The sequence below is a fragment of the Pavona decussata genome, unplaced genomic scaffold (genome assembly GCF_977016875.1).
Source record: "Pavona decussata unplaced genomic scaffold, jaPavDecu1.1 SCAFFOLD_154, whole genome shotgun sequence".
In the NCBI taxonomy this organism is placed as follows: domain Eukaryota; kingdom Metazoa; phylum Cnidaria; class Anthozoa; order Scleractinia; family Agariciidae; genus Pavona; species Pavona decussata.
The window spans coordinates 1,126,241-1,143,660 of record NW_028145566.1 but is presented as its reverse complement, the minus strand read 5'-3'; the positions used below and the strand labels follow the sequence as shown (position 1 = coordinate 1,143,660).

Sequence of the window (17,420 nt, the reverse complement as noted above, 5' to 3'; positions counted from 1 at the left end):
AAGCTATTTACAAAACATTTTCTAATGCAAAAAGCTGTGGTTGCCGATCAAGTGATAGCAAGAAAATCACCTTGAAAGCACTTACTCTCCTAAAATTTTTTAGCATTTATAAAGAACCAGTCTTGTATCCACACTGACATTAATTATTGTATTTAAAACCACAAATGTCAATTTGTTGATTACAACAAACCTATCTAGATGCAGATTATTAACAAAGATAGTGATCAACAAAAAGTTCTTTCAGTGTAAAAATAATAATAATAATTAATCTTTAAAATAATGCAAAATGGGATGCATTAAATCAGCCTAGCTGTGATAGTTGGAGTATCTTGTCAAGGTTAAATGCGATCTTTGGAATCAAATGTTGCCAGTTCATGAAATAAATTTCATTCCCTTGCTTAAAATGAGGTATCATCATCATGTTATCCTTATGTTTTCAAAGGAAATTCCATACAAAGCAGTATCTGTACCTCACGAGGAAAATTGTTAAAAGACATGGTGTTCAATAAATTTGTTCAGACACATACATCTACATGTAACTTGTGAACTTTGGGAAGAATTTCCGGAGACAATTTGCTTTATGAGTTACTTGCAGCTGGGAGATACAGTTCTATTTACACATGAAGGTTTTTTCCCCAGATAAGGGAATTTGGCACCAACACATGTCTACCGGGAAGGGAGATTGGGGACATTAGAATGGGTGGTTCCAACCTAGTACTTTAATACAGTTAAGTGAGGTATAAACATCATCACATATCCCAAAACCTCCTTACATAGGCTGGTAGGGTGTTCTCTTTCGTAGTTTAACAAGATTTACACTGACATTCTTGACAGAAATGACGACAATAAATTTTGCAAAAATTTCTGGCAGCAAATAATTACAATGATAACCTTACAAATTCCTCATCCCTCCTGGAGATTTATATTTTTGGGGCATAATGCAGAAAAGTGCTAAGTATTATTAAATACAATATATAGCAGTCATAATATTTATCTGTTATAGAGGGTACAATGTACATGTAATTGTACTAGCTGGCATACACCAGAAGAAAACCAACTCAACATACATGTACATGTAACTGAAATCCTTTAGCACAAAATTATTATGTGCAGCTGGGAGCTACAAAATACAAATTAAAATATTATGTAGGTAAATATTCAGCATCCACTTAAGCCACCAAAGTACATGATTGTGTGACTAGATTCCACTACAATTGGCTTCAAAATCTCACACCAAAACCACAGCACACTCTCAATGAATGCAATATAATTATAAGGTTTTTACCTGGCGCATTATCGTGACCAAACTGAAAGGAATCTCTTTCAACAGGCGACACGTTCCACGATACCTCAGGACTGTCTTGCAGATTGTAATTTCTTTCAATTTGACCTCCTTGTATATGTACACAGTCCAGCTCATGCTGTTCTTCCTCCACTGAGAACTAATTAAATCATCAATTCACAAACAAGAACAAACCATAATTGGCTTCATACTAATTATATAATAACACTTGAGATTCACATTACAATCACAAGCTGTATTCCTTTAACCTCTTAAAAGCACAATTAACTGTTCGCATGATCTGCCACATGGCAATGAATTATCTCCTTCCAAAAAGAAGCTCACCGCTTTCATCTTGTTTTAGATTCTATGACATTCCGTACATTGCAATTGGAAGGCCAAATCTGAACGGCAGCACTAAAAGCTGGAATCTGAAATCCAGAATCCAGGAATCCGGAATCTGGAATCCGGCATGCGGAATTCAAAATAAGTTTCTTATAATGGAGAGAGAAATACTTGACGGTGAAATATATGGGCCAATTTTTTAAACAGAGTATTAACTTAGGCCGCAGCTTAAGACAATTAGTGGGTCTCGAACCCTTCTTTTTGCCATCAGCAGCAGCCAATGTTTAGATATGTCTGTTGACAAAATTGACAATAACTTTGAACATGGTTTTGTTGAACACCGTTGTCTTTTAACAACTGACCCTATGACTTGGGGTAAAAAACGGAATGAAAAAACGTAATCACTTGTTGGCATAAAAGAAAACGCTGTTTATAAAGGACACAATATGTTATGGACCAGGGGGAGACAATGTAAGAGACAACTTGTATTGTTTCAGGCCGAAAGATGGCGGACTCTCCAATTAAAAAAAAGGGGTAAGTTATCTGATTACACACTTTCTTCCTCTTTTGTCTAATCCATTTTCTGGATACCCTGTTTCAAATTGTGTTTGGAAAGACTGTTAAATTTTAAGGCAGAGAGGGGGAAAGTACCGCTGCAGTACAGGTATTAGTCAACAGATCGCGATCCGAACCTAAGCGCACAAAGTCTGTTGAGAATCACTTGGTGGATTTACTGATTTTATTCTGGATCGTAATTTATTTATTGTTCTATATGAGAGATATACCCACAAATACTGAATAATTCTCAGTTTGTCCTGTTGCTGTGAGATGTTTGTAATTTGTGTTTTGCTGCACTATTAAACAAGCTGCAAACTGAAAACAGATAACCTGCTGGCCATGCATAATGAAACCTTGTGAACGTAATTTACTGTATGCGATATTTGTGGTCTCAAGAAAACCTAATAAAGTTTCAAAAGCAAGATTAACGGACTATCGAATTGATTTTCTTCACTGCATGGGCAATCATTTTGAATTTTTAAAACCATGGGAACAATCATTTTTCATTAGAGGGAAGTGAGTGAATTAGAACTCATCTCTGGTGTTCCAAATCGAAAAATATAAAACTTGCATTTGACAAGGACGTCACTTCATTCGAACTAGTATTAACATTCAACTTTTTTTGCTAGCAGTAAATGTTTCCATATTGTTTACCCAAAGGCATAAATTTCACCATCAAATATTTCACTCTCCGTTAGAAAAAACTTTTTTCCAATGCCAGGTACCAGATTCCGGATTCCTAATTCCAGAATCCTGATTTTAGTGCTGCCCAAATCTGAACAGGATTTCCCATAATATCCATGCTTTAAGATGCATCAATGTTTCTCCCGCAATCAAAGAGTTACGGTTAAGTATTGTAAAAGATTGTAAATCCACACATACGCAGGGAAATATGAGGCGGAAAGCCAAACTCAACGCTTGCTATGGTTTTAATAGCTTGATAAGCGACCTACACTGTACTGCGATTGCATGGTAAAGACCGGTCCACAAAATCTGTTGCAATTTTCTCTACACAAAGGCTTACTGTATTTTGCCAAACGAAACGAAATGAAAACAAATAGGGTGAAATAATGAACAGATTTGTCACAATATGACAAGATTTACACTGACATTCTTGACAGAAATGACAACAATAAATTTTGCAAAAATTTCTGGCGGCAAATAATCATAATAATTAATAACCTTACAAATTCCCCATCCCTCCTGGAGATTTATATTTTTGGGGCATAATGCAGAAAAGTGCTAAGTATTATTAATTATACCAACAATAGCAGTCATAATATTTATCTGTTATACAGGGTACAATGTACATGTAATTGTACTAGCTGGCATAAACCAGAAGAAAACCAACTCAGCATACATGTACATGTAACTGAAATCCTTTAGCACAAAATTATTATGTGCAGCTGGGAGCTACAAAATACAAATTAAAATATTATGTAGGTAAATATTCAGCATCCACTTAAGCCACCAAAGTACATGATTGTGTGACTAGATTCCACTACAATTGGCTTCAAAATCTCACACCAAAACCACAGCACACTCTCAATGAATGCAATAATTGTAATGTTCTTACCTGGCGCATTATCGTGACCAAACTGAAAGGAATCTCTTTCAACAGGCGACACGTTCCACGATACCTCAGGACTGTCTTGCAGATTGTAATTTCTTTCAATTTGACCTCCTTGTATATGTACACAGTCCAGCTCATGCTGTTCTTCCTCCACTGAAAACAAATTAAATCATCAATTCAGAAACAAGAACAAGCCATAATTGGCTTCATACTTATAACACTTGAGATTCACATTACAATCACAAGCCGCATTCCTCTAACCTCTTAAAAGCAAAATTACTGTTCGCGCGGCCTATACAGTGAAAACACAACCTGCGTCAGGTCGCGGCTAGTGTGGTACAGATCTGTAATTTGCGAAACGGAGTATTTCGACTTCTTGGCTCGCAGCATTTTGTTTAGAATTTATCATTGAAACGAGGAATATTTACGAAAAGCGTTACGAATGTAGTGACGCAGGTAAAAGTTCGCTGTGATCTGACAAGAGCTCGTTTCGCAAAATACAGATCTGTAATTTGCGAAACGGGGCATCTCTGACCTCTTTGCTCGCCGCTTTTTGTTCAAAATCCATCATTACAACGAGGGTTATTTACGAAAAGGGTTTACGCATGTCATAAAACAGGCTGAAGTTTGATGTGATCTAAAAAGAGCTCGTTTCGCGAAATACAGATTTTTAATTTCAAAACTCTGCACTTCCGGTGTTTATTCATCAATTTTGTTTACATTACAACGCGCGCCAAATGATCTCACTTGACATCATTTTTTTACCCTATTTGTTTTCATTTCGTTTCGTTTCGCAAAATACAGTAAGCGTACACAAAGACATTCCACGACAATAAGCTTTCTCAGAATCGTACATTAACCACAGCCTACACTAACTGAATGTATGATTATACCTGCATGATTATCACCAAACTGAATTGGATCTTTTTCAACAGGCGGTAGGTTCGACGATATCTGAGACCCGTCTTCGTCTTGCACATCTCCACGCACACGTTCCTCGTGTTGTCCCTCCACTGCTAAACGAAAACATCAGATCACAAAAAGGAAGAAACCATGATTTGCTTCCATGTAGCGGTTGAAATCCTCTGACAACTAAAGTTTTAGTTCTTAATTCTTGACTTCTAATCTCAAACACAATTCATTGTCTGCATGATTAACCCACTCATAAAATAAACGGCGGCGGGTTTCATTTCTACAACACAACATTCGGTTCAGTGAAAAGCCATTCTGAACAGTATTTTCCATAATATCCACGTATTTACGTGCATCGATATTTTCAGACAACCAAGGCTTTAACAGAAAGGTCCCGAAAATTGTAGATCCACACAAATCCAAACAAATATCTCGATCAACAACACTATAGGTTATAATAAAAATGTCGCTTACTCTTGTTTTGACAGCTTGACAAGCGAGCGACGTATGGATATGGTGATTGGTCAAGAAAAACAATTGAAACTGCTACCATTTTTTCTTCAGAAACAACCCAGCTTAAACTAAAAAATCGACAAAAGCATTTCAAATGCTGTGATTGCTATATAAGCTAAAATAAAGTGGAACTCACCTCCTTTTCTTTCCCTTTGCTGTGACCTGCTAGAGTTACTTCTTCGCCTGCTTTCTCGTTTCCTTTCTCGCTCTTTTTTTCGTTGTTCTTCACTAATTCGCCTCCTTTTTTTCACGACACCTTTCTCTTTCTTTCTCTAGCTGTTCCTCACTATTTCGTTGCCTCTTTTCTCGATTTCTTTCTTGCTCTTTTTCCCGTTGCTCATCACTAAAATTCCGCCTCTTCTCTCGATTTCTCTCTTGCTCTTTTTCACGCTGTTCTACACTAACATTCCGCCTCTTCTCTTGATTTCTTTCTTGCTCTTTTTCCCGTTGCTCTTTACTAAAATTCCGCCTCTTCTCTCGATTTCTTTCTTGCTCTTTTTCCCGCTGTTCTTCAGTAAAATTCAGCCTGTTTTCTCGAGCCCTATCCTGCTCTTTCTCTCGTTGTTGTTCAGTAAAATTCAGCCTGCTTTCTCAAGCCCTGTCCTGTTCTTTCTCTCGTTGTTCGTCACTCATATTTCGCCTGTTTGCTAGCACTCTCAGTCGATCTCTCTCACGTTGAACTTCGCTTCTTCGTCGCCTGTTTTCTCGATCTCTTTGTATCTCCCTTTCTTTGCTTTCCATGTAGGTAAAATTATTCATATTAAAATTGAAGCTGACTTTGTATTTTGTCGGGTTCAAAATGTTTTTTTTTCTCAAACGCAGTTGGCGATGTAACTTCCCGCCAAAGAAACGTGGGTGGCAGCGCAGTCGGCCACGCAATTTCCCGCCGAAAAATTAACCCGGGTTGCAGCTCAGGGTTTGACTGTCTCATTTCATATTGGCCTTCACGATGATTTTCTTTTTCTCAAACGCTGTTGGCGATGTAACTTCCCACCAAAGAAACGCAGGTGGCAGCGCAGTTAGTCATGCAATTTCCCGCCGAAAAATTTACCTGGGTTGCTGCATAGGGTTTGAGTGTCTCATTTCAAATTGGCATACATGGAGTAGCGAACGTATGTACGGTCGGTCGGTCGGTCGCTCGGACGGAAGTGACGTCATAACCAAACCAAAATTTCTCGCACTGATGGGTTTACCAAAATCTCTTAGCTATGGGGCTCCGCTCGCGCGCGCCGCAAGGCGCGCGCGGGAGCTCCGCTAATATCAATGGTTATTCAACCCCTGAGGTCATGAGAATTACTTAAGGACATGATCACTCAGGTGAATTTTCTTGATATTTTAATAACTTCTCCCCAGTACTTTTACAAGAAAAGTATGGGGACAAGATAGGAGAATTTGTTCTTTGATAGAAGGGGTTAAAGGGTTAATGGAATGTTTATTACTACTACTTAGTTCACAAACAAGTCCAATTAGACGACGAACTCGTCTCAAATGTATTCGGTATTTCAGCACTGTGTTACAAGAACCATGAGCCTTTAGGCCGAACCGGCAATTTTTTTTACGAGAACACCATTTTACAACATGTTACAACAAGTACAAAAAATTATGTTATTAAATTTCAATTTGGTAATCTAAATCTTTAAAATTTTAACATACGAAGACGCAATTAAAGCTTGTTAAAAGAGGGAAATTCTAAAAGCACCTCTCAGTTGATTTTGTCACTCAATGAATTTATGACAAAAAAGGGAGAATAAATCTGTGAATTGGTAACCTTTAGTTTACCAAATTCCTGCCAGACGGGAATTCCGTCTTGAGACGAGTTTTTCATGTCATATAAATTCAGCATTGAAATTCCCACTTTTTCTAACCTACCTCTTTGCAAACTGACTAAATTGTTACAATTATTAATTCATAACACACTCTATGAAGGACAAACTTGAAGCTGCTCTTTATGCCTTCCCAGAGCCAGTGCCTCTAATTTTACCCAGCTCTATCAATTTGATTTTATTTATTATGGAAAACTGAACGTAAAATGGGCCGAGTAAAAAAGGAAGCCACTTTAACTCGCCCCAACCCTCCCTCTGTCTTCTAAAACCGATAATAAATATAGCAGAAGAACGCATTTCCAGTGTAGTCTGCTGTCGAACAGTACACCAGATATCAATATTTCAATTTAAAAATATAAGATATAAGCTGAAATTCAATACCAAAATGGAACCCCACTTTACGGCCATTAAATTGTTAGCCAATGACACAAGATTGTCGTACGAATGCTAAGCGGTGTATCACGAGTTGTTGCTGGTTGAAAACAGGCCATTCAACATGTTGCACTTTGTTGAAGTGATGTATCAAATATATCAACGAGTTTCGCGTTGTTAAACTGGATATAACCTGGCTCTATTCTGCTTAACGTGCACGTGCAATTTTGCTCCTATTGGGAGAACTAAGATTCACTTTATTTTCTTTCCCGCACGCCTGTGTCACTGACTGAAACATACATCTATCAATGCGCAACGTGTTGAGCGGTCAATGAAAACAATTGTCAATTTGTAATGGAGCCAACAAGTCTAGACATCCCTCAACAATTTCTGTTGTTGGGAGATCTCGGATTTCCTATCTTCCGGAAATGCCTCTGTCAAAGACTGAAAACATACATCTACCAAGCTGCGACATGTTGATTGGCGATAGCACACAACAGGGAATTCACGATGGACCCAACAAGTTTAGCCATCGCTCAACAATTGTTGAGCAACACTTTATAATAATGTCATAGTCTGAGAAAATATATCCGAACCGACGAAGTCGAAAACACTAGAAGTGGAACCCAGTACGGAATTTTATATATAATTTCCATATATACACATATAAAATCTCTTGCCTGAAAGAGCACACGCCTTTTCCGTCTTTCATCCAAGGGCGAGGGCTCTTACAGATAATCATAAAAAACATAGGAAGGAATACCAGGGGGAGGGGGGAGGGGTGGGCGAGGCCCATTTTGGGGTTCGAAATGAACTTTTGGGCTTTTATTGCTTGGGGGAGGGAGGGGGAAAGAAATTTTCGTATGAACTTTTGTTAGGGTTTTTATGCCATCAGCATACTTTTTTTTAAAGGAGGGGGGGGGGGGGGTTGCAGACTGGTTCACTGGACGTTTTTGGCGTCAGCTTTTAGTTTTACCCTAATGAGACTTTGTTGTGTCCAACCCCTTGCTGGACTTATATACTCTGAGAACCCTGCTGCCCCTATCCCCGTCACACCACCCCTCACACCTTAATATAAAATACCACTCACTCAGAGTGCGAATGGGTAGAGGGAAAAGTCAATTCATCCATTGATAATTGATAGCTGGAGAGTTACACGCCAACCGTCAGGAATGTACTTCTTGCTCCAAATTGTCTGTCCTCTGGCCAATCTTGGCTAGACGGTCATGTTCCTGTAGGAAAAGTACAGAGGAATGAAATACGACTTATACATGTCTGATGCTTACCCAATAGGAGGTCTTAGGCTATCAAAACAAGGCGATAAAAAGAGTTTTCATTTACAAATGGCGGGAAAACTCTCTCGTTCGTTGATTTATCGCCAGTGTATCCAGCATTACGGGATTACAAAGACAGGATGAATTTTCGCCTCGTCACGTATTCTAAGCCCAATTCACACCGAACAAAACATGTTTAAGTAAATCAGGTTTAACAAATGAAAATTGGTATCAGAAAGCTGAACCATTGTCTTTGACATAGGATCCAAGTAAACTTTAATTGAAGCTTTCATTGGTGCTAAATCGGCAGCCGACAAAAATCCGAAAGGAGCTTTTATGAAGAAAACAATTTTAAACTGTGTTTAACTAAACAGCTTTTAAACGTGTTTTAGCCTTGATGTGAACAGGACATTAGTTGTAGAAAAGAGAATTTATTGTTGTTTGCGGCCGGTATTGCGGAGTTACGGCAAATAAAAGTATTTGCAAAAGTGCCTAAACTTGGCGCACGAATTTCACTGAGGGAGGTTACGTTCCTGTTATTGAGAGATTTGACCAAAAAAATACGTTTTGTATGCATACGTTACTGAACTGGCGTGAGGTCTCCTTGGGAAAATATAGGTCGATTTCTTTCTTACAACAACAACAACAACAACAACAACAACAACAACAACAAAGGGGGGGGGGGGGGGGACGAGACCAACATTGTCCCAATACAGACCGAATGAGCTATTTCACTCTATTTCACTAAGGTTTTTATTATATAGGCGTTCCCTTTGCTGCTTTCAAGTCAACGTGAAACTTGTTTATGTTGTTCGTATGGATAATACAATGCATCAATCTCATATTAAAACTCCGACACCATGTTTTGAATAGTTCCTACTTCATAAGCTTAATTTAAAAATTTTTGGTTTGTCTCTGTCAAAATTTGAAACACTTTTCTTCTTTCAAAGTTGCGTTGTAACACAGGCGGTCCAGCTTAGCGGTCCGGATAGGAAAATTCGGACGGCTCAAGGAGCCAATCAGAATGCTCCTTTTCAGAGCGGACCAGTTAGCAGTATGTTTTTATCGTTCTGGAATCGTTCTTCTGCACTACGCAGCTGAAAACGCAACACTACAAATTAAATACGCTAAGAAAACAAATTACACTATAGAACAATTTCTGACCAGACATCAAAATATTAATTTCACAGCACCACTTAACCATTTAACTACGATTTGTATCAAAAGCTGAAATATCAAGCTGGAAAATATGCTTTAGTAGGCCAAAGGATTGTGGCGACCAATCTTGGGTTGCGTAGCCGAGATGTCACGGGAAGATAGAAAGGTACAGTGTACGACGCGTTTGGGTGCTTTGGACGTGTACGTAGAAGCTCGGGGAACAAAGTCAAGGAGTTTGTTGGCTTTCACACACTGTTCAGTCACTTGTTTGGTGTTTGTCATTCACACCATAAGTATTTCCCAAGAAATTTAAGGAGAGGGAAAGAAACATTGAAAAATGTATGTTCTTTAATGTTTCGATGAAAACTTTAAAATTTTTGCGATACGATTTCTGTTTCTTCGAATTCGCAAATAGCGTTTTGTAGCTTAAAAAATGACATTTGTAGACCCAAATTGTTCTCGGAAGATTTACGAATTCATTTTAGAACGTCTGTTTACCATCAACCAAGCAAGCCAATTTTTACAGGAGACTTTGACAGTATTTTAGAATCTCGCCTCAGCCACCAGTTTAAGCTAAATCTCTTCTGAGCTTATTAAAAGTGCTTTCTTGATTTGAAAGGTTCTCCATATTTCTGGAATGTCGAGGAACTAACAACAGTGTGTGCATTCCTCATAGTCTTTGTTGTTATCGGCCTATCGGTATACATTTTTGCTATCAACTTGTGTTTGTCTAAGGTCAAGTTTTTGAAACAAATACCAAGGTCGTGAGGAATTAATATGTCTCCCCTGTTTGTTTACTTCTGAAACTCGGGCGATTGGGAAGATGCGAGGGAAGATTTTTTTTTAGTTGTATAAAATTTGCAATCTAGCAACTCTTTAATTTTTGGAATATAAATTTTCTGATCATCTTTTCGAGGGGTGGGGTAGGAGTGAGAGGTCAGGGTTGATCAATCGGAAGGAGGGGTAGAAATATTTTCGCACTGTTCTTTGTTAATTTAAGGTTGGATGGTGGATGTGGGTGGGTGGGTGGGTGGAGTAGTTAGATAATTGGGCGTATAAGCACACTTTTGAAAATTTCACTGAATTCATACCTGATTCAACAATGAACTCAAAAAACTTGAATCCTCGGTTTTTCAAAAACCTAAATTTAGGTTTTTCAAAAAATGACACCAAACTGATCCCCAACTCACAAACAATCATCGATTAAATCCAACCAACTCATCGATCGCTGATTTGAATGATGGAGAAAAAAACCGGTTATAACCGGTTTCGAAAAAATTATGTAATCTAATTTATATGAACAACCAATTTGATCATAATGATAAAACATATCTTATTCATCCAACATTTCAAAACTATGCAACATCTGCTGATGGTTATATAATCAATCGAAAAAGATTAGAACCTAGAAAAGGATACTTATCTGAAAATGGTTATTATATAATTTCTCCGGGGCCATACAATACATGCCCAGCACATCGGTTCGTCTATGAAGCCGTTAATCAAACAATAATTCCACCTGGAATGCAAGTTAATCATATTGATTCCAATCGTCAGAATAATTCTATTGAAAATCTGTCCTTAGTTACACCCTCAGAAAATATGAAACACATGCATCAAGCAAGAAAAGACCTTTTTAACAGCTCATATTCAGATGATGAACTACAAACAGTCAATAGATTAATGGAATTTCCACCAATGGAAGACAATGATTGTGAGTTTTCAAGGACAGAAAATAAGATTATCAATAAGATGTTTTACAGAATGTGTAACGATTTGGATGACATTAATTTTCCACTTTACAATGATTAATCATCAATGAATACAAGGGTTGTTTGGCTATATTTTGATTTAACTATGAATAATGGGGTTTTGGAAATCAGTTTTGGTACAAAGTCAATTCTTAAACTATATAAAGAGATAATTATAGTATACATTATTGGTTAAAAAAGTGAGAAAATAAAAATTAGAGAAAATATATGAGACCTCCAATTTCATGAAAATTAAATGGAATTGAAGGCCTTGATGCCACAAAAAATGAAACAAGCAAAAAGGGACCGATCCAGTATCCCATCATTGCAAAATCTGGATGTGGTTGAGACTGTTGGTTCTCAATCTACTATGTCAAACCCAACACGTAATATTATCATATCCGACAAAGCATATATGGATTATATGTCTGGTGAGAATTCATTATTACCAAAAACGGTCAAAAATTATGTTATTTATAATGAAAAAAGATATTATACACATCCAATTTATACCAGTTATGCGGCTTCAAAGTCTGGTAAGGTAATCAATTGTCAAACAATGAGAAAATTAATTGGTCGTAAAAATTATAATGGTTATATGCAAATTTTTTTGAAAATGAATAATAAGAAACAAAAAACAAATTTTGTACATAGATTCGTTTATGAATGCTTTCATGGTATTATTCCAGATGGTAAGGTAATTGACCATATAAATGACATTAGAGATGATAATCGAATTAAGAATTTACAAATTATGACACAACAAGAAAATTGTTTGAAATCAGCAAAGAATCGAGATTATGGATTTGCAGCTAATAATCATAAAAATGTAAAATGTGTGAAAGCAACAAATTGTGAAACAAATGAAATCAATTATTATCACAGCACATACAAAGCTGGAAAAGAATTAGGAATTAATCCTGGTCTTATTAAAATGGTTGCTGAGGGATTAAATAAATGCAAAACTGGAATTTCAAAATTTAATCAACAAGCTTACTGTTTTGAATATATTGATGAAAATGAGTTACCGACAAAATCCGTTTCAGTTAAATGGAGAAAACAAACATTTACATGCCCGAATTGTAAAAAACAGATGCAAAATGGAAGTAAATATAATCATATGAAATCATGTGGTGAACCCATTGAATCATTCGAATTGGATATTAAAATGAAAGAATCAGACGATGAGTTCACAGAAAATGAGAAACAGTTGATTGATAAAAAATTCAATGCAATGATGAAAAAAATCAATAATGGTAACTTCCCATACAAAAAACATTTGCATGAACATTTACCAAACATTGAATTTTGGTAATTATTGTGTAAACATTTCCTGAGTATGCTCAAATGAGTGTATTCAGGGCATGTCCCACAATAAAGTAACACGTAAAAGGTACCCGTCAGATGTACAACGGATATCTGACATGAATGTTGTTGGCAGTCAACATTCATTAGCTAATCTGCCACAAAATTTGAACGCACCTTTTGAAAATAATATGTTGTATTATTATAATATGAACAAATCTAATCTATCCAAATTAACGAAAAATCAGTTAATTGAATTATTAATCGCTAAACAAAAACCGGTTCCAATGCCAAGAACCAAGAAAGTTACTCCAATTCCTTTTCCACGAAAATCAGTCAAACAAATGGTTCAGAATTATGAGAATACAATCATCAAACCACCTGTTCAATTTAGAGATGGACCTCAACCTTTGCCGAGAAACAACATAATTCCACCTCCGATTCAATTTGCCGATAAACCCAAAGCTGCACCCAGAGTGAAAAAAGTATCATTTGATAATCAATTAATACCCAGACGTCCAATTTCAATGCCTCGAAAAAAGAAAGTGACTCCGATTCCAACACAAAGAACTCAAATCACAGAAGTTGCAAGAGCATTCAAGGGATATACAAAATCTTATGAAGTTGGAATTAAAAATGAAACAGATCCTTTGATTCAAATGAGTTCAACCAGATTAGCTATTGCTCATTTTATGAAACAATTATTACTTCAAATGAAAGGAATTAAATTTATTGAAACTTTGACAATTTATTTTGAACAACAAAAAGGAAACCAAACTGTCTCCAGAATTGGATATTTTAATAGTAAACCAAAAACAATAACTAATGCCAATGATTTTCAAGAATCTTTGGATGTTAATGTTGAACAAATTATGAATGATATTCACAAATGGATTAGTGAAGGTTCAGCTTGGATAATTAAATCAATCAATGGACATTACATCAATATTATCAAATATGAGCCTCTTACTGGAAGTTCTTACATTAAACTTCCAACTGAACTACAACATAACAAACATGGATTAATCAATCTACAGAATAAAGACAATCAATGCTTTCGATGGTGTCACATCAGACATTTAAATCCACGAAATGACAATCCACAAAGAATCAAAAAAACTGACAAATCATTTGCCGAAAAATTGGATTACCAAGGAATTGAATTTCCAGTTTCAGTCAAACAATAAAACAAAATTGAAACCCAAAACAGTATTAATATCAACGTATTCGGTTATGAAAACAAACAAACTTATCCAATTTATGTTTCAAAAGAAAAGTTTGAGAATGTGATGAATCTATTGCTAATCTCAGATGATGAAAATAAACATTACTGTCTTATCAAAGATTTTAATCGATTTATGCATCACAAAACTTAATCACATCACAGAAAACATTTTTGTATGCATTGTTTGCAACATTTTACGACAGAACAAAGATTGAACAAACATCGTGAAATATGTATTGAAATCAATGGTGAACAATCAATTAAAATGCCAGAAATTGGATCAAAAATTGAATTCACAAATTGCCGAAAACAATTACCAGCACCATTTGTGATATATGCTGATTTTGAAGCAATTACTGAACCAGTTCATGGATGTAATCCATCAGATGACAAATCATTTACCGAAGCTTATCAAAAACACACTGATTGTGGTTATGGATACAAAGTTGTTTGCTGCTATGATGACAAATATTCCAAACCAATAAAATATTATCGTGGAGAAAAAGCTGTTTACAAATTCATGGAGGCAATGCTTGCTGAAGTCAAATACTGCAGACAAACTATTAAATACAAATTCAATAAACCATTAGTTATGTCTCCAGAAGATGAAGCCAAATTCCATGCATCAAAATCATGCCATATTTGTGGAAAACAGTTCAATAAAAACGATAAACGTGTCAGAGATCATTGCCACATTACTGGTGAATTCCGTGGCGCAGTACATGATGACTGTAATTATAACTTCTATTGAACACAAAAAATCCCTGTAATATTCCATAATTTGAAAGGATATGATAGCCATTTTATAATGCAAGAAATTGGTAAAATCATTGAAAATAATACCTATAAAAACAAAAAAGGCGAAACCAAACAACATGAAATCAATGTGATTCCAAATAACATGGAGAAATACATGGCCTTCATGTTGGGATACAATTTGGTGTTTATTGATAGTTTGCAATTCATGAATCAATCATTAGCAAATCTGGTTACAAATTTACCAGAAGATGCCTTCAAATATACCAGTGAAGTTTTCAAAGGTCGTAAATTACAATTAATGAAACAAAAAGGTGTTTATCCATATGATTATATGAGTAATTTTGATAAGTTCAATGAAACACAATTACCATCCAAAGATGATTTTTTCAGTAAAATGAATAATACACATATTACAGATGATGAATACAAACATGCGCAAAATGTTTGGAATAAATTTCATTTGAAAACAATGGGTGATTACCATGATTTGTATCTGATATCGGATGTATTGCTATTGGCTGATGTTTTTGAAAATTTCAGGAAAACATGTTTGGAATATTATAGATTGGATCCATGTCATTATTTTACATCTCCGGGATTATCATGGGATGCAATGTTGAAAATGACTGAAGTCCAACTTGAATTAATTACTGATGTTACTTACTTACTTATCCTCTTTGGGCCCACGTGGACTCTTAAGGCCGGGATTACTGATGTTGATATGTATCAATTCGTTGAAAAAGGCATGCGTGGAGGAATCAGTTATATTGCCAACAGATACGGCAAAGCAAACAACAAATACATGCAAAATTGGAATAGAAATTAGCCTAGTAAACATATCATGTATTTGGATGCCAACAATCTATATGGATGGGCTATGTCACAACATCTTCCAACTGGGAATTTTAAATGGTTGAATAAACAACAAATAAAAAACATTAATTGGAAAACAGTTCCCAAAGATAACAAGGCTGGATATTTATTGGAAGTTGATTTGGAATATCCAAATGAATTACATGACTTGCACAATGATTATCCATGTGCTGCTGAACAAATCAAAGTGACACCAAATATGCTGTCAGATTATTGCAAAAGAATTGCAGATAAATTTGGAATCACAAGTGGACAAGTCAATAAATTGATTCCAACATTGGGAAACAAAACAAAATATGTATTACATTATAGAAACTTACAATTATACCGTGAATTGGGACTCAAATTAACTAAAATTCACCGTGTTCTGTCATTTGACCAATCACCCTGGTTGAAGACATATATTGATTTCAATACTCGTCAAAGAACTAATGCAAAGAATGCTTTTGAGAAAGATTTCTTCAAACTGATGAATAACTCAGTGTTTGGTAAGACGATGGAAAATATCAGAAAACGAGAAGACATTAAACTGGTGACTAATGAGAAACAATTATCGAAACTGACTTCCAAACCAACATTCATCAATAGCAAAATCTTTAATGAAAACTTGGTTGCAGTTCACAAAATCAAGGAATCATTGACTCTCAATCGACCAGCATACGTTGGTATGTGTATCCTTGATTTGAGTAAGACTCTCATGTATGACTTTCATTACAACTTTATCAAAAGAAAGTATGGTAACAAAGCCAAATTACTATTCACTGATACTGATAGTTTGTCATACGAAATTGAAGCCGAAGATGTGTATCAAGATTTTTGGAATAAAAAAGAAATGTTTGATAACTCGGATTATCCATCAAATCATCAATTTTATGACTCCACAAACAAGAAAGTTATTGGAAAATTCAAAGATGAAGCCGCTGGTGTACCCATTACTGAATTTGTGGGATTGAGATCCAAGATGTATTCATACATCAAAGATAACAACAATGGTGGCAAAACAGCCAAAGGAATCAAAAAGAATGTAATAAAACAAGAAATCAATCATGCTGATTACAAAGATGTGTTGTTTAATGAAAAACAATTGTACCACCAAATGAAAACAATCAGGAGTAACCATCATGAACTTGGTAGTTACACCATCAACAAAACATCATTGTCATGTTTTGATGATAAACGATATCTACATCCGAATGGTCTTGATTCATATGCTTATGGACATTTTCGTTTGTAAACAAAATTTGTGACAAAACTTGTGCCTCAAACTTTGTGTTTAAAACTTGGTTTTCAATTTTCATTCAATTTCATTTTTTGTATTTTTATCTATTTTTCGACTATTTTTTCATCAATTTTCGAATGTTTTGTTGGGTGTATGCCCCATAAAACAAATAACAAGAATGGTACGATGGGTGCCAGACACATGCCAATCCCCATCAAAGATGATTCCATGCAGGTGGATTCATCTGTCTGTCAATCCCTGCATTGCTATGATTATTGCTTCTTTTGCAACTATCACAAAGAATCATCCAATAAAACATCAAATATGCCACAATGCTGTGAAAATCAAAACATTCGAGATATCTCTGGACAATTGACTTGTGTGAATTGTGGGCGAGTTGTTGGTGAAGATTTCAAAACAGAATACATCAATTTTCATGCCAATTTGTTCAAAATATACAAGAAAACAGTGTATAATA

General features: G+C 35.7%; 1 protein-coding gene and 2 long non-coding RNA genes across 3 annotated transcripts in view; all 3 read right to left on the bottom strand.

Moving 5' to 3' along the window:
* Positions 1-8,022, bottom strand: part of LOC146466091 (uncharacterized) — a 65,343-nt gene extending 57,321 nt beyond the window's left edge. Inside the window, exon 1 of the long non-coding RNA XR_014868152.1 lies at positions 6,883-8,022. This is a non-coding gene — a long non-coding RNA (uncharacterized LOC146466091). The remainder of the gene's footprint in view (positions 1-6,882) is intronic.
* Positions 1-17,420, bottom strand: part of LOC146466087 (uncharacterized) — a 277,353-nt gene that overhangs the window by 186,199 nt on the left and 73,734 nt on the right. The gene's annotated exons all lie outside the window — the stretch shown is intronic.
* On the bottom strand, positions 586-5,084 carry LOC146466092 (uncharacterized). The gene is made up of 4 exons (XM_085127890.1): positions 4,652-5,084; positions 3,762-3,911; positions 1,286-1,435; positions 586-666 (listed from the first exon to the last, which is right to left on the bottom strand). Exons 1-4 carry the CDS (start codon positions 4,736-4,738, stop codon positions 586-588), a joined length of 468 nt encoding a protein of 155 aa, XP_084984016.1. The 5' UTR covers positions 4,739-5,084.